We start from the raw sequence: 25,913 nt of genomic DNA on the forward strand, positions 1-25,913 counted from the left end.
TCTATACGTTAAAATTAGTTATTGCCAGAAGAAATTAGTTCACATTAAAAAGTAGATTCAGATAAAAGCAGAATTGATTTTAACACTGGCTCTTAATACTTTACTTCTGAGTTACAAAAACAAGGGGAAAGACTTGATAATTACCAAAGTGTTTTTTTCTATCACCTCACAACTAGTTTAGATCCTCGTTTAGTTTTATTGGAAGAAAACAGAAATCCCTGATTTGAATAAGAATTTACACCCATTGATTAGACTCATTTACTTTCTGAACAAGCTGGGTCAATTGCTCACACCCAACGATTAGACTCATTTACTTTCAGCTGGGTAAATTCCTCAGCTAGGACTGTCCTAGTAGCCTAGCCTAGCCTCGCCTCAAAATGTAATAATATGGTTGACAGATGACTTGGGAAAGGGAAGGAGGCCTAACAGTACGGCCGTGGTTGCTGGACAGTCTGCTTGAGCCAAGGGCAAAGTTTCTAATCTCCATTAGAATGATGGATTATGTGCCTTTTGGCAAGCTTCACTCTTATAGCTGAGCTTTGGGTCAGTTTTGTACTGCTTGTAATATTTGCTCATAATATTAGCAAAAACTTGAAGTGGAGATATTCTGGGTTGCTAATTAAAACCAGATCTGAATGCTTTGGCAATCAATAGAGCCAAGGGTTAGATTATGATCCTCTTCCATGAAATTAAGGAGCATGACCAGGACAATTGTCTAGACCATGGACATAACCAAAGTCATCCTCAGAAAACAATTATGGATCTGCACTAACTTATAGACAAGCAATCAAAAGACTCCAGATCTCTGAAGTTCTGTGAAACAGAACAGGTCATTTTAGACTGGAAAATTTTTAAAGAAGATAAAGTAAATTTCCCACCAAAGTCATTGGAAAATCTAAATATAATTCCCATAGAATCTTTGGTTTTAAGCAGTGTACCTTTCTGGTTTGTCACTAGTATAAACTAATTGTTAACTGTATCCCCTGGTAAACCATTTAATTTGCTTTGTTGTATCAGGACATCTTCAATGGTAAGTAACAGAGACCCTGACTCAAAAGGTCCAAACACCAAAGGATTTATTATCCTATATAACAAAACCACATGTTGGGCATCTCCAGAACTGGTTAGTTTAGCGACTAAAAGACATCATCAGGAATCCAGGGTTTTCCTGCTTTTGAACATGCCTCATTAGGGTATCAACCTCCTCTTCAGGCTGGTTCTCTTCCTATCACATGATGTCTGCAGAAGCTCCAAACATCCTATTCTTAGTCAATAACATTCAGTGGCAAAAAGTCATTCCCAGTCCTTGTTTGCCTTTTTAAGATCAAGCATAAGGATGACCTTAGCTTCTTCCATATCTCACTGGCCAGCATGGTGGCCTGTGTGCACACCCAAAGAATTGCTACCACCCTGAATGGGACCACCTTGACAGACTCAGACCAAGGAATAACCTAACGTTGAACTGCAGGGGGAGAAATGGCTATGGAAACAAAATCAGGATTCTTCCAACAAGGGAGACTGGGGAACAGACACATTTGTCATGCAGAAATCATGGATATAAATCAGATTGAATGTTGGAAACATATGTGAAAATTGATTATTTTTATTAAGATTAATTCTTAAGCCATTCTGTGTAGTAAAAATTTATTGGCAAGACTAAAGAGTCTGTAAGAACCACTCCTAGTACATTGCAGTAAAACCATATCTTTTGCATAGATAGTATGTATTTCAATTTTAATACCAGTTATTTAATCATACTAAAATTCAAGTTCAAAAGGAGGCATAAGACATCTCTTTTTGCAGTGCTGCAAATGGCTATCTGATCAATTAGCCTATCATCCCTGACCCTCCAGGAGCTGTGAAGATACAAATTTTTTATGAATACGATTACATAAAGGCTCAGTATTGGGCTCATTCATTCAGCTTAGCTCTTCCAGGGTCATAACCAAAGACCTATATCCAAAGAAAGGTCAGTAACAACTGCAAACAGCTTTAGTCATTCTCATCTTTATAAGGAAACAGCAGGATAGAGGTCCATAGTTGTATCAGACACCTGCATCAGGCCCCACCAGGCTTGTTTGAGCCCCTCCATGGGAACAGCACTGTTATGGGCTCAAACAAACTTTGTGTAAGAGCACCCTAATAGGGCCTCCTCTTCTCCAAATGCTGTATCCCTCCTGTCCCCAGCCCCACAGCTTCCCTGCTGATGCTGCGATGTGGGACAGGAGCCTCTGTGGTACTCACACACGTGCAGCCTGAAGTGCCAACATCCGTAATGATCTGTGGGGCAAACACTCAACCAATATAAGGAGAGAACTGGTAGATAATTCTTCCTCCTTTACCCTACCCCAGGCACAGTTTATACTCTGGCTTTGTCAGGATAATCTTCAAAATATCAAGGTTTCAGTTGAATTGAACGACAGAAAACTCCATCAAGTACCCTTACCTTGGCTCTGCTCCCTCGCCTGCCTCTGTCTCCCTGTCCCTCCTGCCTGTTACCTGAGATCACACCCTAGATAGAGTAGTAACATACACAGCAGCTCGGGCTCTGCTTCCTGGGGAACTTTTTGGCCAGTAGAGTAGTGAGTGAGACCTAAAATCTACCTGCTCCTTGTATAAAAAAGAGTTGAGAAACCCAAACTCATAATTAATAATGGAGAAAACTGAGAAAATTGACACAGAGTTTAGAGGAGACATTTAATAAATATATTTAATGCATTTAATAAGTGGAAATATATATAATTTGGGAGGATGGGAAAACTTCCTTAATTAAAGTAAGATAGGCTAAACTCTGAGTTCTAGGAAGGAGAGGCAGATTTAGGAGGATGGTGTGCATCCTAGTTATCTTTTTAGCTCCAGCACTCCTTTATGCAGAAACCACAGTAGATGTTCAAATGACACTGTTGAATGAAAGGAGAGAAAGTGACAGAGACACTAGAGGATGTCTAATTAGAAAGCATCTTGTAGTCAGGGAGTCAAGAGGAAGAGGGCATTGCTCTAAAATCTGCCTGGCTGGCCCTGTGATCTTGAGCGGATAACAGTATGTCTCTGAATCTTTCAAGCCTCATCTTTAACACAGGCATAGCATTTTAGCTCTCTGAATCAGGGTGTGGATCAGGTGCCTTCAAGCAGTCATTAATTTTGAGCATCAGTGATCTTGGTTCCTTCTCTATAGAATGAGAATATTGAATGACATTATCTTTAATGGATCTATTTGTTCTTAATATGTGATTCAGTACTCTAGGATTTTCAGAGAATTGGGAGATTTTTAGACAGGGAGAAAAGCCTACCCAGTCTTGGTGGTGAATTTTGGAGAAAATGCAGAAGGGATCAGTAAGAGGGTTCTAAGTAGCAATTAGGACCCAGTTAAGGTTCTAGGAATCCGACCAGGCCCAAGCTCTGTTCCTCCTTTCGCCGCCCTGCCCCTCCATGCCCTGAGCTTGCAGTGGGAAATGTGGAGGACCGGAGAGACACAGCCGCTGACACTGGGAGCTCTGCAGAGCCTGATCTGGGGTCCAGCCTCTGCGTGCAGAGCAGTGATTCCAGGAGTTTAGTGTTCATAGGATATGGAAAGGGAAGGGTACTGCTGTGTGGGAATTTGGTTCAAGAGTAGCCTGAAGTATAATTCTGAAAATCAGTTTGGAGGAGACTTGAAGTTGAAGGTCTTAGCAGTGAAAGTTGTAGTCACTGTGTAGACTGGGAAAATTGCACTTGGAAGGGAGTAAAAAAGAAAACCCTGACTTCTAGACACACAGTCAATCAACAAGCTGTGCAACCTCAGGAAACGGATTTCACCTCTTAAGAGTCTTGTCAGTGGAATGAAGTGCAATTCTAAGGTCCTGTTTGTCTTCTAGTTCCCATGGTAACAGGGCAGCTGTGGTACAGCTCATGGTGCCCTTGTGCCAGGGAAATTTTGTATGAGAATCAAGAGCAGCTGTCCATAGAAAATCTTGATTTTACCCTGCTGTAGGAAGCATCAAATGCATTATGTGCCCCTGACAGTCCTCCAGCAAAAGGAGGAGGCAGGTGGTGACATTGAAGAGGAAGTGATAAGACTTCCCCAGAGCCCTGAGGGCCTGCAAGGAACCATCCTTTCCATGTCCTTCCTTCCCAGCTTCCTGGTTGCGGCTTCCAGGGCTACACCGGTGACCTTAAGTCATGTCTGCGCTTTCCTTTGCTCACCCCGCCCCTGCTGGCCCTGGCAACAGACTGAAAAATAAATGTCTGACCCCTCACCCAACTGCCCAGCTGGATTGCTTGAATTACTGCAGTGGGTTTCCAGCAAGGACATCAACAGGAGGGTGACCAGCTGCTCCTTAGTGATGAGGGAGCTGATGGGAAGCTTGGGAGTGGGTAGGAAATCCAGACCCAGAGTTGTCTGGGCTGTTTCTGTGGTATGGCAAGGGGGATCTCAGGCCCAGTTCTTTCATTCACATGCCTCTGAACCACAGATTTTTACATTTTTAATATTTATTTCTCTGGGCTCTATGCACTTAGATATTTTGAAGCTGGAACCATCCCAAGTTTTTAGCTACTTAAGAAAAAATGATGAAAGCTTTAAGATATTCTAAGGAGGAAGATTCTCTTGTTGGCCTTGTATCAAATTCTTTTCTTTGGGGGAGGCCTGCTCTTGGGGCAGGGTGGGGTGGGTTCAAAAGGGTTGTAACATATTTTGGCTTTGGGCCCAACATTGTTGAAAAATGCTCAGAGGAGACTCAGAGCACTTAGATGTTTGGCTTTAAAATTGTCTTTGTTTAGATGTTCAAATTTGTTTAAATATTTTCTGAAATAGAAACAATAAAAGAACTTGAATAGAAATTTTTTTCCACAAAACAAATTATTTTCTAACCTACACTGACAAGTTCACTCTAAAATCACATTCATGTCTTTATTAAATGTCATGCAAAAGAAGTGGAATATAGAGGATCAGTTTGCATTTTAAAATATTCTTGTCTTTTTACAACAATAATAACAACTACTATCGTCTAGTATTTGATGTTAGGTCCTAGGTCCTGTTCGAAGTGTTCTCTATACCTTATCTCAATCTTTTCAACAGTCTTTAAACTTGTACTATTATCTCCATCTAAAAGGTGAAGAACCAGAGACTCGGGGTTCAAGGAGCTTGCCTAGGGCACAACTAGTAAGTGTCAAGGTTTAGGTTTGGATACACACCTAAATTTGTTTGACTTCAAAGCCTGGCCTCTATCAGTTGTCTGCTGGTGCGTGTTCAACAACCAGCTCTCTGCAAGGGGTGGGGAGGCCTGTTTTATCCTATTTGCCAGTGTCTTGTAGTAAATATTCCCCCCATGGCTGATTTCAAGCTACCAATTTGACCTCCCTGAGGTTGGAAAGAAGTACCCCAAATCGACTCTGGCTGGTATCAGCTGCCTCCGGCATCTCACAACTTACCCTGTTTGTTATGTTGCCATCAAATGCATTTTGGAGCCTGGACCAAACTTGTGTTACCCACCATCTAGTAGCAAGGTCCATAGTCTTTCTACTCTTCATATTCCCATATACTTATTCTGTAGGGTGCCTTCCTGGAACACGGTTAACAGAGCGCTTAACTTGGCCAGGCACTGCCACTCAAGGCTTTGCATGCATGCATTTTCTCACCTGATTTTCCCTACAGCCAGTTTGGCAAGACTGCCATTTTCCTTGTTTCATAAAATGAGGAAACAGAGGTGCAGAGACTTTAAGTATTTTGGTGAAGGTCACACAGCTCACAGTGAATGAGGTGTAGCTAGACTAAGGCAGGACCTGAATCCTGTAGATAATGAAATGTTGAGGAGGAACTGTGAAATAAGAGGCTGGAGAGAAATAATGTCAGTCAAGTAAATTGGACATAGGTGAAGTTTTATCTACATAATGCCAAACAACAGTATCAGTTACTTGTATCTGGATGATAGCAAACATTAGAATGACTAGCTGTGTTTTTAATTTTTTTAAATCTGGGTAATCTGGGAAAAGCAACTGCGGTACAATGAAAAGAATATGGAGGAATCGAAAGGTCTGGAGTAAGTCCACCTCAGCAGATGAGTAGATTTATGATCTTGGATGTGTCTCTTGACCCTGCCAAACTTTGACGATCTCATCTCTAAACTGAGACAATTTAAGTGAATGGCGTTTATGATCCAAATGTTTTTTATAATATTAAGTGTTGGAGTTAAACAGACATAGCTGAACAAAAGGCACTTCCTTTAGTTCACAGCCTTTGAGCTTTCAGGAAAAATGTTAAAAATTGAGAGCTAGCTCAATTATTGTGTAATTTAGGGTTTGATAATAAAAAAAGCCTTTAATCTTCAAAGGTCTTAAAAATATGATTAAAATAAGTATTTTCCTGGAACTAAAAAGTTGTAAGCTTAGAAGCTACTATCTGGAACCAGTCTTCTCCAGGAGAAGCTTGTCCAGTTGTTTTATTCTGTTTCTTAGACTCTTTGGTTCTTGCTGACTTTAAGGTTAGGCTGGAAAAACCACCTGAATCCAGATGGATTAAACTGTTGTTCCAAGTCCTTTGTACGGCTCTCTGAATTCACTTTGCATAGAAATGGTAGGTGTATCTAGCCACCAACTTACAAATTTTCTCATCCATTGATTGATATGTGCAAATGATGCAGACAGTATTCAGACTTGATGCTTAAGGAATTAAATCCTTTACATTCTCCTTTGACCAGAAGGAATGTTGAGAAAGAAAAGTATGGCTCTGTTTCCCCATGGATGTGATAAAGTCTGAGCCTTGCTAAAGAGCTTAACTAGTACAACTTGTGTAAGAAGAATTCTTTGGGTGCAGTTAGTATAAACAAAGGGTCCTTGGCACAAACACAGAACTAAGCAGCTGCAAGAGATTTGCTTAGAAAACCAAAAGATTAAGTACCCTTAAGAGAGAGAGGAAATACCCACAAAAGACTGTGATATTTCCTTTTTCTTTCCTATTTATTTTTGTATTTTTTATTAAATATGCCTATTTGTGGCTAAAAAAGACCTAAAGAATCATCTACTTAAGAATTACCATATTGTCAGGATTTTCTCTTTATCTTAAATTTAAGCAGGCATAGAGGTCTTAGGTTAAGTCACAAGAAATAAATAATTTACATTCCCTTGCCAGCATATCTATTCTTTATGAGATCATCAATAAAAGGACACTGATAGTAATATTACCCCCATGAGAATATTATGAGTTAATGGGAGTGATTGATGCAAAAAGGAATTTCCTTGAAATGAAATTATTAGATGTACCTACCAGGATCAATTTATTTGTTATGAAAAACCCTGGTGAACAAGAATAGGGTGTAATAAATTTCTCTGTAGTCTTCCTATTCTTTATGATAGAGCAGCTACCCATATGCCAAGTTTCTTAAGACACAAACATGAAATCAACTGGACTTTGTTTCATATTTCCACACAATTCAACTAGTCATCTTTCTAAAATAGTCATTATTGCTGCAACATAATTCTTAGTCAAAAGCTGGGAAATGTACAATGTATAATTTTATCAGGAATTTGTATGACTCTAAAATTGTACTTGAATACACTCGAAATACAATTGCTATTATGTTGAAACGTATGGATGGAATTGTCAAAATGTGACTTTGTTACCTAAAAAACAGAAAATTCTGTTTTATTAGAAAATATAATAAATGGACAATTGAACAAAACATGCGGTTGAATGCCCTAATGAAGAAGGCTATCTAAGATCATTGTTAAGTGATAAAAACAAGTTTTCAAACAGTGTATATAAAATGCCACCATTTTTGCCATTGTATAAGTACTATATATATGGGAAATACATGGAAGAATATACACTCACTGTTAACAGTATCTATAAATAGAAAGTAAAATTATTAAAGGAAACTTCGATATTCAGTGTAACATTTCTGTAACATTTTAATTTTTATAACAAGTATGTATTAAATTTTAAATCAGATAAAGATTGTTTTAAAAATGTGTGTACAGGTGGCAAATAAGCATATGAAAAGATGCTGAACATTGTTAATAATTAGAGAAACACAAACTAAAGCCACAATGAATTTACCACAACACATCTATCATAATGGCTAAAGTGAAAGATAGCATCAGCATCAAATGCTGGAGCATGCAAAAAAACCAGATCATTTATATGTTGTTGGTGAGATTGTAAAATGGTACAACCACTCTAGAAAACAGTTTGGCAGTTTCTTATAAAGTTAAGCATACACTTAGCACAAGACCCAGCAATTCCACTTTAGGACAAGAAAAATACCTGTACATGAATGTTTGTAGCTGCTTTATTCATAATCATCATCATGTGGAAACAGCTCAGTGTCTTCCAATTGGTGATGAATAAATGGTGGTATGCCCACAAAATCAACTACCACTCAGCATAAAAAGGAGCAAGCTATTGATACATTCAACAATATTGATGAATCTCAATTGCATTTTGCTAAGAGAAAGAAGTGCTACTCAAATAGCTATATGATTCCATTTATATGCCATTCTGGAAAAGGCACAACTATAGCACTGGAGAACAAATTAGTGGTATCCAGAGGTCAGGGCTAGGGGAGGAAGGTGGAAGCTCTAGGCAAGGTTTTAAGGTGATGGAACTGTTCTGTATCTTGATTGTGCTGATGGTCATGCAATGCTAAGCATTTCTCAAAAATCATAGAACTATACACCAAAAAGTAAATTTTATTGTATATAAATTTTAAAGTAACTTTAAAAAATACTTTTAAAAATCCAATGTTTTATTTAAAAAAATATCTAGATACTCTAGTAGTGTTAAGAGAAACTGCTTCTAAATTGACAAAGGTGGTTGCCAAGTAAATTAACTATATTCTTGCTACTTGAGGAGATATTGGGAGTTCAGAGCCATAGCTTGCAAACTCTCTGTATAAATGTGAACTGAATGAAGTGTGTGTAATGAGGTCAACACTCTTTATCCAAGACTGGGCTGTGCATATTGTGGATGCTGTTTCCATTAAGGCTTTAACCGCTTTCACACCTGCAGGTTGCCTTTCCCCACCCACCATTAGTCAGATGCAAAAGATTGTTTGATCATGTGTATCTTAAATTCCTATACGCCTTCTTCCTTTTATTAAAACTACGAGTAAAGAAGACTCCTGAGGGCCAAAGCAAGCAGGTTGCTCTCTCCTCTGACCGCTCTGTGGGCCCTAACTGCATGTATCTGCCTGGGCTCCAAGCTGTAAAATGTAATGCTTAGGCAGGCAGCGTGAGAATGACTTCTTTAGCAGTTAGCATGGTATTTGGCAAAATAAAATCACTGGTTCCAATTATATTTTTTCTCTGAGCTTGCACATCTTATGGAGAGGTAAATGTTAAAAAGAAGAAAAAGGAAGAGGAGGAGGAGAAACGACACAACAGAATCAGCTGGTCTGAGGCTGAAAGCCTGAGCCTTTCTTGGTCACACCCATTTCCAGCTAAGGATAGAAATGAGGGCTCCCCTATTCACATGGCTTGTTAATGAGTCAGGCTTGACAAACTTGGGTTTGTAAATAGAAGAGGTCGAGACACATCAGGCTGTGTAAATAACTCTTTACAGTTGCACCCTAAGTAATGGTTATGATGAGCCAGATGTTCTTAACGGAATGATCACTTCACGTAACAGCACACTCAGCCCAAGAGTCTAAGTGAAGAAAGTGCCCTCCCTTAAATTCCTGCCTATGGTTTTATTTCCCTTCTTGTAATAGAACATCTTTTCCCTCCTTTCAGAAAGTAACATTGGGAAATTCACTTAGGACTTATTTGATTCTGTTACTCTATTTACTGCAGCTGTCAGATGCTTCAAGTTGGGGCTGAGTGGGATCTTTCGACCCCGACTATCAAATGAATGCTTCCACATCTAAGTCCAGTGAATAGGGTCTACTAAGCCCTTCCTCTATACTTTTGTATTTGAAGAGACAATAGCCCGAGAACTCAGGAAGGAGTACACCACCAGCTCTTAGAGCTGATCTAAGAGAGGGTGCTGCTGCTTAGAATTTCTGTGTGTCTGTGGCCTGGCGTGGGACAGAAAGGGCTGGTGCTTTGGCTCAGTGATTGCTAGCCTGGGAACTTGGAGACTTGATTCTGTTCCTACTGCTGTGACGTGTGACTGGGTGACTGAAACTTTCTGAGTCAGACTTTAGTTATAATAAAACAAGAGGATTAGATTACAAGATTTCTCAGGCCCCTTCCTGTTCTAAAAGGCCATGAGTCTATGCAATAAGGGGGAAAAAGTATGAAATCCAACCAGATTGATGGCCAGCATCAAAAAGACTAAGAACAACAAATGTTGGCAAGGATGCGGAGAAAGGGGAACCCTCCTACACTGATGGTGGAATGTAAGCTAGTTCAACCATTGTGGAAAGCAATATGGAGGTTCCTCAAAAAACTAAAAATAGAAATACCATTTGACCCCGGAATCCCACTCCTTGGAATATACCCAAAGAATACAACTTCACAAATTCAAAAAGACATATGCACCCGTATGTTCATCGCAGCACTTTTTACAATAGCCAAGATATGGAAGCAACCTAAGTGCCCAGTAGATGAATGGATAAAGAAAATGTGGTACATATATACAATGGAATACTATTCAGCCATAAGAAAGAAACAAATCCTATCATTTGCAACAACATGGATGGAGCTGGAGGACATTATGCTCAGTGAAATAAGCCAGGCGGAGAAAGACAAATGCCAAATGATTTCCCTCATTTGTGGAGTATAACAATGAGGCAAAACTGAAGGAACAAAATGGCAGCAGACTCAGAGACTCCAAGAATGAACTAGTGGTTATCAAAGGGGAGGGGTGGGGGGAGGGCGGATGGGGAGGGAGGGAGAAGGGGACTGAGGGGTATTATGTTTAGTACACATGGTGTGGGGGATCACGGGGAGAACAGTGTATCACAGAGAAGGGACATAGTGGATCTCTGGCAACTTGCTGCACAGATGTACAGTGACTGCATTGGGGTGTGGGTGGGGACTTGATAATATAGGTAAATGTAGTAACCACATTGTTTTTTTGTGTGAAACCTTCATAAGAGTGTATATCAATCATACCTTAATAAGAAAAAAAAAGATACAAAAGTGAACAAAACAAAAAAACAAAAAATCAACAACAAAAAAAGTTTCCCTTTCAATTACAGTACATTCAGGAAGAAGTTCAATATGCATGCCTGAACACATCAAACCTACTGTGTATTTGATCTAAAATAAAGAATAATCTTGGTAAATAAAAGAAATCCAACCAGATCAAATTAGTAATGGGATCAAGGATACATAATGCTCAGGATCTTCCTGAATCGTTAACTCACCTGTTTATCAGTCCACTGGCTCATTCAATATACAGAATAAAAATTAAAGAAGTGGCCAGGGGAGACAAATGACACTGTTGAGGGGGACGATGATTTAGAGAGGTGGAGATGTTTCCAAAGTTCAGGGCATAATGATGTTAGATGCTCAGGTTTTTAAGTCGGTCTGTCCAGGTTGGAATTTAGCCTCACCACCTGGTGGCTGTGTATCCTTAGCCAAATTTCTTTCCCTGGGCTTCAGTTCATCAGATGATGTTAACAAGAGATAATATTATCCTCCTCAAAGAGTTGCTGTGAGGATTAAATGAAATAATTCATACTTGCCTGAATGATGAAACATTTGAAACGGATGACCAGCCTACATACTGCCCGCTGCCACATGCGGTGTGCAGTGGCCGATGTACCCCGCAACAGCAGAGCAGTGGATGGTGGCGGGGAAATGGGATGGCTGTGGGTGGAGTGACTACGGCACCGAACTTGGCTTGCAAAGTGTAGGGTTTTAGTTCAAGAAAACACAGAACTAAAGAGTGTGCCCGAGAACAGATTCCACAGTGTAAATTATGTCAGGCACATACTGCTACGCGCTAGCTGTGTGACTGTGGCTATGTCTCCCCAAGAGGAAATGAACACTTACTTCTCAAGGATGTTGGAACAAACTGCATGAGATAATGCATGTGAAATCATGCATCAGAAACCACAAATTCCTCTGTAAATGTAAGGATTGCTATGAGCTGGTAAGATTATAAGTGAAAACCTATGGCAGAAGTCTTTCTGAAAGGAGACATCCGTTGCTCTGAGATGTTGAAATACTTTGCATTTTTTGGTAGTGATTCAGGATTGTCTTCATGAACATCTATTTACTCACAAATAAAATGTACAAATAAAACAAATAAAACTGTGCTCTACCATTTTCACCTATTTTCATTTACATAACTTCCTTTCATTCCCACAACCTGAAAGGGACTTAAGCTATTTGTTCCCATCCCAGCCCTGTGCTTTGTTCTAACTGGTGTCTTCCTTCACAGCTGCCATGGTCTGGCCACGGTTCCTGCTTGTCTGTACTCATAACACATAGTTATTACTGGAAGCAGATGTGAGAATAATATCAAATACTCATCTTGAATGCTAGGTCAAGGGGACCCTTTGAGCAAGGCAGGAGCATATGTGAGGATTGTAGAAAGCCCACTCAGGAGCCACTGAACTCTGATAGACTGGAACATATGAACTGAAGTCAAGAGAGATTAGGGTGTCAATGATAAAGCAAGGTGGTAAGGGCCTGTACTTGAATGATGGCAGAGAAGCCTGGAAGGAGGCAAAACACTAAAGAGACTAGGAGACAAGAAAGGAAATCTACAGAACTTTACTTGTTCAATAAATATTGTTGAACATTTATATGTCAGGTATTACACCAGGCACAGGGAATACATCAGTTAGGAAATAAGCAAAATTTTGATCTCTGTGAATTTATGGTCTGTGGTATTTGTCAAGTACTTTGAGTATCAAGTACTTGTCAATGAGAAGGAAAAGAGGGAAATAAAATAATGTGAGTGAGGTTGCAGCTTGAGTGTCTAGAAAAATGGTGCAATTGACAGCAATGGAAGGCACAGGAGGACTGGGTTGGTGTGAAAGGCGACACATTTGGTTTAACATAATGGACTTGAAGAATTGATATCTAATTAAAATGCTTTTCTAAAATGAAATGAGCTCCAGATTTAACTCTTGGGTTTTGTGGCTGGCACCAAGTGATCTATACAGAGCTGTACAGTTCCCTAATGTCTACTTTAAGAGAGACCCTGCTGGACTGAAGGCACTTACTTATTCCTGGTCACAAATATGGGGAAGCACTTTCTTAGAAACCTTATATGAGAAAATTCATGAAAATAGACATCTTTGAATATCATTTTATAAAAGACACTGAAATATACATCAAGTTGGCTTTACTCATAAACACCTTCTATGAAAGCTGAAAGTATAAAATTAAATCTTAGCCAAGGCAGTTTTTGGAGGACATAAGATAAAATGATCCAAGTACATTTATTTCTGTTGCCATAACTCAATATAAGGATAGAATATAGAGAATGTGTCCTGTAGGCTATGTTTCAAATATCAGATGTGTCTAGAACACTATTGCAAAGGGCTGGATTTGGGTTAATTCCTGATCAAATTCTCTGCTGGTACTGACACAGCCATATGTAATGTGGCTCATCAAAATCAGCTCTGTAGGCCACAGATATATATACTAACACAGTTGACATGCTACTGGGAAAATCTAGAAGCCTTACTTTTTAAATGTTTACCTAGGCCAGAAATCATTCTTTTCTTTACAGAAGTGAGCCACAGAGATGGTAAAATCATATTCCCCCTCCCCCCAAAAAAAGCATATTGAATCTTCTCAGATTCTTAAAGGGTTTGTTTAAACCTTACTCTTCTGTACCTAAGCTATAGAAGAGACCATTTTATCCTGAAAGAAAAAAACTATCCTGAAAAAGAGTAGATTCAAGGAATCAGTCAGTTTTAAGTAGGTTTTTCTTAGGTAAAACTGATTAGCATAAGCTATTTATAAGGTAGAACAGTGCTTTACCCTCCTGGCTATATTCTGAATCACCTGGAGAGCTCTGGAAGAGGCTGATACCTGAGTCTGAGCCCGAGGGTTCTATTTCAACTGGTCTCTCAGAGTATAAAAATTTCCCAGGTGGTTCTGGTAGGAAACAGTTATTGAGAACTGCAGCTGTGGAACATCTGATTTGAAGACCACAGCCCAGAGGGCACTGCCAACATTACCTACCTGAAAATTGTAGTGCAAAGAAGCTGCCCTGTTGGAGACACTAGTTTGCTGTGACCGCATGCTAAATTGGTGCTTTTCACTTTGATATGCTTGCTGTCACTGATCTCAGGGCTGGTCCAGAGATGTAGCTACTTCTGAGGTCTGCACCAGCTTCCTGGTAGTAAGACCATGCCATCAGTGCAGTGGAGGGGGCTCCTTTTCCTCTTTACTTTGGCAGTGGAAATGCACCCTAGGCGATTAATTCATGGGGTATCTTTATGAGGTTACATGACCATGGTAAAAAAAAAAAGAAGAGGAAGAAGAAGGAGGGCAGCCATGGGATACGGCCCACTTTACATAATTGAGAATCTGAGAGCTTGTTCTTACCCATGTTAGCTGTGGTAGTTGTGTGACAGGACAAAGAGCCATGAGTAGGGTCTGATACGGACATTGTACTGCTTGGGATAAACTGATATTTTTATGGAATCAAACACTGAGGAGATTTTGTATCCTTCACATTTCTGTCTCCATTTGCTGATTTTGTTGCTATTTTTTATCTTTACACTTAGAGGATTTTAGGCTCATTTTGGTGTTCACAGTCATTTTGGATAGCTTATGGACCAGGTTCCTGTCACAGGATGCATGAAGCACAACTATATTTCTGTCTGATGTGGCCCTTGGGGCTATCAGACCCAACTCAGCTACTACCAGCTGCTGTAGCTTGAGCAAGTCAGTTAAGTTCTCCGGAATCTCATTTTCTTTATTTTGTAGGCTTGTTGTAAGGATTGTAAATAATGTACTACAGTGTCTGCTGCATAATAAATGCTCAGTAAATTGTGGCTGTTATCTCTAAATCTAGATTGCAAACTCCTGGGTCATGTTTGCTCTGCCAAGTATAATTCTCTATGCATGAGATAGTATTCAATGAAGATAACACAATTCCAATTTTAAAAAGGATAGGGAATATTAGAATTCCTAACCTTTATCAGGCTTGCAAAATTAGAGATACTGTCTATTACAATGTTATTGAGCCAAGTGGCTGTTCTAGCAGAGAATCAAATACACAGTCTTAAGAGGTTAAAAGCTCAGGTTTTAGAGTCAAACTGCATGGGTTTGAACTCTGGTTTCAACCTCGTTGACTGAATTCTTGATTAAGCTGCTTAATGTCTGTCAGTTCAGTTTCTTTACCTACAAACTGAACATGTTCAATGGAGTAATGAAATAATGCATATACAGTCCTTAACTAGACCCTGTTAAATTGTAAAAGTTCAATTAAGGCTTGCTATTATTATTTTTGGCTTTATTAGCATTGTTCTGACTCATAAACTAACTTCTAGAGGAATGACAATGGCCAGCAGGTCACATGCAACAGAAATGAGGTGACTCAATTTGGTAAGAAGCACAGGATGTCTAGGAAAGAAACATTGATGAAGCCAAGGACAACAGCCTTTGGAAACACAGCCATGGCCACTACCCAGTGGAGACAGCACACACTGAGGTCACTCAGGGGAAGTTGACCAGCCCTTATTTATTCAGCATTGTATTAGATAGCTGTGGGAGTATTAAAGGAAGTCAAAAGGAGAACCTTTGAGGAACTTACAGTCTGGGTAGAGAGAGAAGTCTTTGTGAAGAAGATGGATACTAATGTTATATAATTAAGTGCTAATTTATATGGTTCAGCCTATACCTGCAGTAGGAGTTATAAGAGGAGAGAGAGAGAGAGCAATACTGGCCTTTTCACACCATTCTTTCTAGAGGAAAATAATTCCTTTATTCATAACACCTTCAAATGTAATTAGCAGTGAAAGTATCTAGTCTACAACATAGAAGCCTCACCTTTTAATTCCTATTTTTCCAGTAACAATCCAGAATATAACTAATATGTGAAGAATCAGTGAGTGGATTATTCAGTATAAAGTACAGGATATATGAAAGATTTCTTTACAACACTTTTTCCCAATTTAAATCAATGACGGTTTGCTGAACAGCCCAGAAGGTTCTATCAGGTATGATGCTAGACCCATGAGATTTACAATGAGGAAGCTCCTGTCCTGCCTTCAAGGGTTGGTTCACATTCTAGTGGCTGTGTGTGACTATCAAGGCCCATCTTTTTCCCTATGCTCAGACTTGTGGTAAAAACAGTCTAAAATAGACAAACCGAATAGATAAGAGTATGTAAGAAAAAGAGAAGACAAAAGTGTGCCATTACATGAAAAGTACCCCTGAGGCTCTTTTAACTAGTTAAAGGGACAAACATAAATAGATTATTTCAGTATTTTTGGTGAGCAGCTAAGACAGGAGCACGCCCAGGTGTTACAGCCACTCAGAGGGAGGCTGCCTGCCACAACTCAGGGAGGCTGGCTATGTGATGCGATGTCTGAAAGAATGCTGGAGGGAACGAGAGATCATCAGGAGGTGGGAAGGGTGTTCTAGGCAAGGAACAACAGGAACAGAGGCACACCAGAGTCAGGCTACACCTGAGGATGGGGAGCTAGAAACAGTTCAGTATCATTAAACGTGTAAGTAGGAAAGGGCAGGAGATGACAAACAGTCAAGCCACAAGGCCTTTTCAGCTTAAGACTCACCCCAAGGTAAGGGAGGTCCAGCAAGAGGTCTTACCCAGGAATATGGGCTGGTCAGATTTATATTTCAGATACCTGTAGAAAAAGGATTTATTTAGCAAAGTATCAGTTAGGATTCAGTACTGTTGCATGTAATGGTGGCTTAAGCCAATAGAGATTGTTTTCTCACATAAGAAGTCTGGAGGTAGGCCATTACTCACTAGCTATGACACTTGCCTCCTGACTATCTTCTTGCTTTGCCATTGCATCATGGTTAGGAGACGGCTGTCCAGGCTCAAAACAACACATCCACGTTTAAGGCAGCAAAAATGGGAAAGGGTGCAATTATATCCTTTAATCACCAATGGAAAAGCCAGCCTAGAACCCACTGGACTTCCAGCAAACTGCTGGTGGTTAGGTCAGGAATATACCAGATGGCTGCCCCTAGCTGCAAGAGACTCTGAGAAAGCAATAATCTTCTAACTTCGATAGTAGATTTGTGAAAGAGTGGAGATAGGGAATAAGTGTTGGGGAGCTAATCTGTCATTTCTGCCACGAAAGTCAGCAGACGGAAGATGACTAGGGCCTGGAACAGAGCAGTAGTGATAAAGAAGGCCTGGTTGTTGTTGCCAGTAACTAAAACAGGAAACTCAGAAATTCTGAGTAGCAGACTCGTTCTTCTAGATGTGGGTTTGAAGTGTCATCCCAAGTGGATGTAAAGCAAGGAGTTGGATATAAATTAAAAACTCAAGTGAAGGCTTAGGGCTTGGGTATGCCTGGAGGTAATTAGAATGTAGTCCATCCCCTACATTCTAATGACCTCCAAATAAATCCCAAGCACTATTCATAATTTCTAAGTAGTGTATTGTTTTTCTTAGGCCTAACACAATTTCAATTAAGCCTGAGTCTGTGAAGACATGTTAATGTTGGGGGTAGGAAAAATTGTCCTCTACCCTTCAAAGGTTCTTTTGGTTGGTTTAAGAATTAAGTTGACATAGGTTAACAGGAGAAAATCAATTTTGAGTTCATACATATGGGAACCACACATACATGAGAAGTTGAAAGACAGAAAGGTAAAATGAGGTATATATGTCACCTGAGCTAAGGAAAGGGATAGGGGCCTAGGGCTTCAAAAGGAGGAGGGCAATTCACAGGACAGTAAGAAAACAACCAGACATTTGGTAACTAGATGTTTGCCCTGCCATACCCACGGGTCATTCAGATAACATTTTTCCCCTGCTAATAACTCTGGGAAAGACCCCAATTTAGATTCTTTTATACAGTTAGGGAAGAGGCGAAAATCTCTCTGGAGCCCTCAGAGTCTTGATTGTTTTCAGCTCAAAGTAGTCCACATGCCAAAGTAGCACATTTTGGGGAAACTTACCCTGAGCCCCTTTACCAATTTACACAATTCTATTTTTTCTACCTGCTAGCACACCCACCTTGGATTTTAGTGGATAGTAAAGTTATGCAAAGGAGCACTGTGTGCAAAAAGAACTAGAACATTTTCTGCCAGGCCCACCTCCACTACAAACATGTACACATGCCAGTCAGTGCAATATACAGAACTTGTTTTTAAATACCAACATCTATTCACCACACTGTGGAGCATTTGTGTGTTCATTCTTTTGATTAAAATAATAGAAAGTGTCATCATTCCTGAAGTCTCGGTATTCGTAACAGAAATATAATAAAAAAATATGTAACTGTGGAGACTCTTGCTGATGCCTATTGGCAAGGCATCTGGTACCATCCTGGCTTGGGATGAAAAGGCCTGCACCTAAATAATCTTACCTCTCAAAAAATACTCACATCTACCAGGAAGACCAAATCTAAGAGGACTAAAAACCACCCCCAGAAGAAGTCTTCTATAACTGCCAGCCTGAAAGGGGCCTCTGCCTCTTTAGCCAGTCTGGCAAGTCATGGAAATTCTCCTCTGGAACTGTGGATACAACAGAAGTATTTCTTCAATATTCACCTTGAGCAGTGAAATAGCTATGACAGATTTTTTTTCTTTTCCCCAAGACAGAAAGTGGCATTTTAACAGAGAAACCACTCTTTTGGTGCCATAGAGTCTTTTAAAAATAATATTAGAATAAGAGCTCAAAGGAATGTCTGCTCAGGCACAGCTGCCCAAAGCCTCATATTTCAAGGAAAATTCAGCCACTTTGTGCAGACAGGGAGCTAGGACCCCTCACTTCAGTTTCTTCCATATTGGAAGTAGTACTTTGTACTCAGCATCAGATTCAAAACTAGGAACACCCTCTTGGCTCCAGGGCCCTACTGGCCTGTTTTGTGGCTAAATCCACGCTGCACTGCAGTGGGGCATCTTTTTTCTTATTTGTGCTGTGATTTCCTGACTGTATCATGCACTCCCAAGCTCAGGGGTCATACCTTTTACTCTGTTATTTCTTGGAGAGTTGTGTTTGTCACAGTAAACTTGCAGGAAATTGTTGTTGAAAGGATGAAGGAATGACAAAAACTGAGAGTAGCGGCAGGTGAGTTGCTAGGCAGTCTAGTAAAGAGGCTTACAAAGCTCAGGTCAGATCAGCAAGAAAGGTAGTGGAGGGGAAAGAACCTTTCACTTGAGCCAGCAGACATGGATCCTAGCCCCAGGTTGGCTTGCTTGTCTTTACTCATTCCACAAACATTTAAAAAAATTTCTTCTAATAAGCCAGGCAGGCATTGCGGCAGGCCCCAAATAAGTAAAGTCCCTGCCCTCACAGTGCCATGGCGGTGGCGAGGGGGCACATGCAACCAGGGATTGTAGGAGCCATGTGTGATAGGAGATGCAATATTGGCAAACACAGGGCACATGAAAAAGGAGACGAGGCTTCTAAATCAGACTGTGGTTTCCAGGAAAGATTCCTGAGGGAGAAGGATTTAGTTTCAAGTCTAAATTTCAAGAGCGAGTGTTGGCTAAATGAGATTGACTGGAAAAAGCATTATAGGTAGAGGAATTAGCATGGGAGGATGTTCCAAACCATAAAACAGGAGGTTGCACTGGACAACTGAAGTCTCAGCTGAAAGGGTGGCTGTGGCCAGGGGTGATGTCAGAAAGGTAGGCCAGAGCTACCTTGCAAAGGGCCCTGTGGCAAGGAGGAACTCTAGATGACCTGGGTGAGTCAAGCCACTTCATTCCTTGAGTCTCTGTTTCCTTTTAAGGACAATGAAAATACCTACCCCCAAAGAATGAGAACACATATGCTCAAGCACAAATACATTTTTGTAACAACATATACACAAGTCTCCTGAGTCTGGAGAAGCACACTGCTTTGGGCCAGTTTTCCATTTTGTGTTGATTCTGTTGTCTCAGTCTTGTGTCGTCAGAGATTTTAGGGCTTGGCCTTGTGGGCCCAAAGGATTCGTGTAACTAGAATAAAAACCCATAAGAAGAACTGTATTTTGAGCATTCCTTAGGACATTTCCAAGGGTTTGTTTTTTTCTTTCTTTTCAAATACCTTTTCTTCCAAGGAACCCATGGGGGGTTCCCAAGAGAGAAAACAGACTATCTGGGAAATTTCAAGCTCTTGATAATAAAAATGGTAATAAAATTTCGGCTGGCTCCTGATGCTTCGCAGAGGGGATGTTTATGATGGATGGGGTTCCCTCACAGCCGCGCAGCTGGTTTGGGGGTTGTGTGGTTTCCAGTCCCACAGAGCCGGCTCAGGTTACCACCTCCGTGGGGCGCCGAGCAAAAGGAGCGGTGCATACAGAAGTCGCGTTTCATGGTCTTCCCGGGTGCGGTTTTCCCAGGAAAGGCAAACAACGCTCTTGACCCGGATTGGTGGACATTTCAGCCGAGTGGCCCAGTCTTCCCGGGCGGCGGCTTCGGGAGGGCGACGGAATTTAGAACTCAGCCTCCTCCTCCCTTCTTCCTACAGAGGCGCGCTTCTGGGCAGGGCGTCTCTGGGTGGAAAGAGGCGGCCGGCGAGGCTGCGACAGTACCCGTTTGCTTCTCGGCCCCAGGGCCTGGCCTCGAGGGCGGGGAGCGCCGGGGACCCCAGGGCAGGGTGCAAACAGTAACCCCACCACCTCACCCTCACCCTGCCAGCCTGCAGCTTCACACGCCGCCGCGGGGCTCCCCCTTTGCGCAGAGGTCACCTCATGCAGCTCCGCTGCCTTCCGACCTTGCGGGCAGTTTGGTCCCGGGGGCGGGGCTCGCTGGGACCTCGGGGCAGCCCCGGCAGGGCGGGTGTGACCCCCCCCCAGGAGCTGTCGGGGAGCGAAGGCGGAGAACGAGCAGCTCCGGGCAGCCCTGGCCAGGGGCTTTTACCTCGCCAGTCCCGCCGCTCCCGGGACCGCTGCCTTAGAAAACGTTTAACAAGAACCAGATGTGGCAGCCGCCGTCCAACTTTCTCAGAGCCGGTGATTGGTCCCCAGCCGAATGCCGCAGCCAATCAAAGCTTCGGGAGGGCCGGAGTCCCGCCCCTCCGGGCGCCCGCCGGGATCCAGGTTGCTGGCTGGCGCCGCGCGGCACTGGGCTAGCGGGCCGGGAGGGGACTCGCTGTGCGGCGGGGTAGCGCACGAACTGAGCTAGCATGCGGGGGTTCCGAGCGGCCAGGCTGCCGGTGCTGCCGCTGCTGTGGCTGTGGCTGTCTCGGACCGCGGCGCTGCACCCAGGCGAGCTCTTCCCCTCTGGGCGGGCGTGGGGGGACTACCTCCTGCAGGAAGGCGACGACGAAAGCTCCGCAGCGGTGAAGCTGGCCAGTCCTCTGCGATTTTACGAAGCGCAGTTCAGCTACCTCTACGTAAGTACAACCCCTGGTGCGGGACTCAACAAATTTCTTGCAGCTGCGTCCCAGGGATCATGTAGTGTGGATCTCACCGACCCCCTGCCTTCGGAGGGGTGGAAATGGTCCACACGCCCGGCTGTCCCTGAGCACCCCTGGGGAGGGACTGGCTTTGCTGCTTTGCTGCTGCCTCACCCGCTGCTTCTTACCTCGAGAGGGAGAGCGAGAATTGTTCGCAGCCATATAGGCGTCCGGGACGGAAAAGAAGGTGGGGTTGCTAGGGTGTGCAGCGGGGGTGCAGTTAGGAGAGCGGGAAGGCTGTGCACAGCTGCAGAGCTGAGGTTCCGCCTCCTCGGACGCCTAGGCTTTCCCCAAGGTTCTGTGTTAAGTGAGGAGATACATGAATGAGTTTAGGGCTCCAAGACCTACTGCACCGCGCTGGGGAGTAGGGGTGGCGGGGAGGACAATGGCTGAAGTTGCGCTAATTGCCTTGAACCACGGCTCCCAGACGATGGGGAGAGGGAGCTTCATATCCCGGGCGGTTCCCTTCCCTCCTTGCGGAGCAGGGTGGGCGCGCACGTGCGGACCTGTCGTGGCCGCCCTGGGGCTTCTTGCAGCGTATGCCACCGTCACCTTTTGTCCCTCTCCTCCACCAGGTGGGCACCAACGGCATTATCTCCACTCAGGACTTCCCCAGGGAGACCCAGTATGTGGATGATGATTTCCCTACGGACTTCCCGGCCATTGCCCCCTTCCTGGCAGACATCGATACAAGCCAGGGCAGGGGCCGGGTGCTGTACCGTGAGGACACGTCCCCCGCCGTGCTGGGCCTGGCCGCGCGCTATGTGCGCGCAGGCTTCCCTGGCAGCGCTGCGCACTTCACTCCCACCCACGCCTTCTTGGCCACCTGGGAGAAGGTGGGCGCCTACGAGGAGGCCAAGCGAGGGGCGCCGCTCTCACGGGAGGTGAGTGACTAGAAATGCTTGGTTGCGGAGCCAGTTGAGGGATGGGCTTGAATTCACGGTGCCCGATGTATCCTTTGGTGGCACCAGAGCTGAAGTGGCTTGGAAGTGAGGGCTGTTGACTTTAGGCTTTCTCTGTGGATCTGAGAGGTGGTCACTTCAGCAAGAAAAACTGCTTAGGGGATATAAAGGCCCCAGTGCAGATGCAGCAGGCTCTCAGAACACGAGACAGTTTACTGTTTGGTTTATTTTTAGGTTCACTCTAAGTATACAAGAATTATTTCTAATTATATGTTCATTGAAAAAAAAATCAAATACAGATAATTTAAAGAAACAACCACTCATTTTCCTACTACTCAAAGATAACCACTGTTAAACACTTGTGCATGTTTTCCAGAGTATTTTTCTATTAATATCTGTACTTACCTGTCACTGTATATTAACAATGATGATTTCACATCACACATACTGTTTTGTAAGCTCTTTTTCTCTCCACTAAATAGTTGTGAATGTTTCAATATCAATAAATGTATATATACAACACCACTTATAATGTCTGCATAATATACAGTCTAGTGGATCACCACTGAGCTCAGTGGTCATTAAGGTTATTTCAAATTTTTTATCATCATAAATAATTTTGTGAAGCACTTTTTAAAAGCTCGATCTTTGCACATGTTGACATTCCAGGAAATAGAATTGGTGGACCAGAGAGGATGCACTTTTTATAAGGTTCTTGATAGCTTTCACCAGATTGCACCATAGATACCAGTTTACATGCTTCCTACTTTACAGGAGAACGTCCTCAATTTGTTTTATAAGCTTTACCCAAGAAAGTAAAAAACAACCCAAGCTCCCAGTCTTTAGGCTTGGCAGCAACATTTAAAATACTCCAAATGGACTTCAGGGTAGCTCTGCAAATGGCGAACTGCCTCAGTCTTGGGGGAGGTAAGGGCTTCCTCCTATGAAATTAGACCTGAATCTAAAATATCATATTCCAAGCGCTGAAAGTCTTGCAATTTATCTCTGTTGTAACTCATCAAAGTCTTAAAATTTACCTCTATTTTAATTTGTCAAAAATTCATCAAATATATCGAACACCTAGATAGAGAATTAGAGAAAGATGAATTAGGTAAGGCCCCCACCATTATATTGCCTTCATTCATTCATTTATTACTGTTTATAAGTTTAAAAACTTACTTAAAATTAAGCATATGCTAAAACTTTATTGTGTTTTCTTCTGGTCTTTTTTTTCAAAACATGTATCTTGTATGTGGCATATTTGAGTGTGTGTATAAGTAATGTGTATCTAAATATAATTCAGTGTATCTAAATATAATTCACACTTACTATATGCACAAACCTTTTTTGCACACTTACTATATGCCAGGACTGGGAGAGACACTGTGAAAGGACATAACCTTTACTCCTAAGGACCTCATGGTTTAGTAAGGACATTGATTATGTTCAGTATGATAGGTGTAGCATCTTGACTTAAGGAATTTAACTTTGAGGGGACTTGATCATAGAAAGTTTCAGGGAGGAAGTAGCTTTGAATCTGAGTTGAACAGAGTGGAACATTCTCAGTAGAAGGGATAGTATATGATATATCAACCATTTGCTATAAAGTATAATGTGTTTGGGGCACTACATGTGGTACATTATTAGTGAAGAGGAGGGGAGGTTGGATGGGAGGCTGAAAAGGCCATGGGGTGGAGGCAGATCATGCTCTCCTAGGTGTTTGGACTTGGATCTTTAAAAGTGGGCAGACTTTAAAGGATTTTAAGCAGGGGATTGGTTGTTTTTTTCCAGAGGGTTCTTCTAGTCTGTATAGATAAGGTAAAGGCTCAAAGGAAAGAGTACTTAGGCAATTATTACATATGTTGTTTATTCAAGCTATCTTGTTAATTCTTATAACAATGTTTTATCATTACTGTCTTTTCACAACAATCTCCCAAGATAAGTAGGAGAATTGTTGTTTGCATTTACAGATAATGGCAAATAGAAGATAGAGTGATGGTCGAGAATTCCCTTCTAAGGTGAGGCAAAGGCAGGTTTAGAATACATATTTCTTGATTCTCAAGGGTTTTTTTTTTTTGTTTTGTTTTGTTTTTTGCTGCTTTTACCCAAATTTTTCATGCAAGACCCATTTCCTTTACTCAAGTGGTGTAGGTAGACCCAAGAGTTGTGTTTTTCTAAAGTTTTCCAATAAATGAGGCTTGGGTTTTATTGTCTTGTGATCCTCATACCAGAAGAGTCCTTGGAACCATATTTCACTCAAAGAAAGAATGAACTTGGTGTGAAATTGGCTGCCAAGGACACTACTGATGCCTTATTACTTCCACATTAATTCTCCAAAGTGCTGAGGAGAATTCAGCTACATCTGTCTTTTTTAAGAGAAAAAAGAAAGACCAAGTTGAGTTGAGTGTGATGAGCTGGAGAGATGAGCAGCTGCACAGACCCTCGGGGGTGATGAAATCTCACTAGAGCTTTCAGCTTCCAGTTTCATCAGAGCATATTTAAAAATTATAATACAAGATGACTTTTTTAATTAGTTTTTCAATTTCATCTCTAGTATTGGAATAAAGCTGCTTTTACTCAGCTTTCAGGGTGGTGGTGAAGACAATGACAATAAAGACAAAAACATTTGGAAAAAGGAAGGGGATTATAATAGGTTATCCAGTGACTTTGGAATCAGTGATGCAGCCTCAGCCTTAGTTTCCTAACCTGTAAAATGGGGTAGCAATGCCTACCTTACAACATTTGTTATGAGAATTAACTAAGGTGACATTTTAAAGTAGGATGACATTTTTAAGTGGCCATTGTAATCCTTTAGACTTACTGGGCATGGACGCTCAGCCAACCTGTGTTCCCTATGTTCTTTTATTTCTCTGTCTTGTAAGTCTGCTGTGAGGTAAGGCTTTGCGTGAGGACTCTTTACAAGGTTTTCTGGGTTACAACTTTTGGCTGGTCTCTTTTTTGGAGGGGTGGGGCATACGGGAAGACTTGTAGATTCTCTCTTTTACAAATCCTAATTAAAATTGTTCTTCAAACATTGCCATATGCTCAGTTGGCTTCAGAATTTGTTTAATTTAGAAAGGAGAAGAAGAATCTGTTTGAAGAGATGTTTTTTCAATTACCCACGTTGAAGGTTCTTCTGAATACTTTGAAGAGCCACGTGACTTGAGTTCTTTTTTAAATAGTTCTTTGGAGATAGATTTTGGCAAACAGTAACCTACTTTGCTTGAAGGACTCTGTGAGTTCTACATGGCTTTCTTAAACCTTGGCATACTAATCTAATGTTGCAAAGTTACTGGAAACTTGAAGACATCAGAGGAATGGCATCTTTGCCATTTAAAACAATTTCACTTTCTGTCCATGGATTTCCATGGTGGGTGTGACAGGGTGTTGTACCAGATATTGCAGGAACGTCAAGGTATAACTGCATTTAAAAAAATATGAATAGTATTTATTAATTTAGTTACTCTAAGACTCCTTGGACTGTCATTGGTACTTCACAGAGCAGTCATCGTATTGACCCTAAAAAACTTACTGGCAGGACACATAAAGAAGGCTAGTGTTTACTTTAGCAGCAGATTTTTTTTGTGGTG

At 41.7% G+C, this 25,913-nt stretch overlaps 1 protein-coding gene across 1 annotated transcript in view; it reads left to right on the forward strand.

The window, feature by feature from the left end:
- The first annotated feature begins 21,108 nt into the window (after positions 1-21,108).
- The window catches only part of NID2 (nidogen 2), a 52,971-nt gene continuing 48,166 nt past the window's right edge, over positions 21,109-25,913 (forward strand). The window contains exons 1-2 of the mRNA XM_036917867.2: positions 21,109-21,358; positions 21,997-22,305. Coding sequence (XP_036773762.2) covers positions 21,149-21,358; positions 21,997-22,305 — 519 coding nt within the window. The 5' untranslated portion in view covers positions 21,109-21,148. The remainder of the gene's footprint in view (positions 21,359-21,996; positions 22,306-25,913) is intronic.

Source organism: Manis pentadactyla, chromosome 11 (genome assembly GCF_030020395.1).
Source record: "Manis pentadactyla isolate mManPen7 chromosome 11, mManPen7.hap1, whole genome shotgun sequence".
Lineage (NCBI taxonomy): Eukaryota > Metazoa > Chordata > Mammalia > Pholidota > Manidae > Manis > Manis pentadactyla.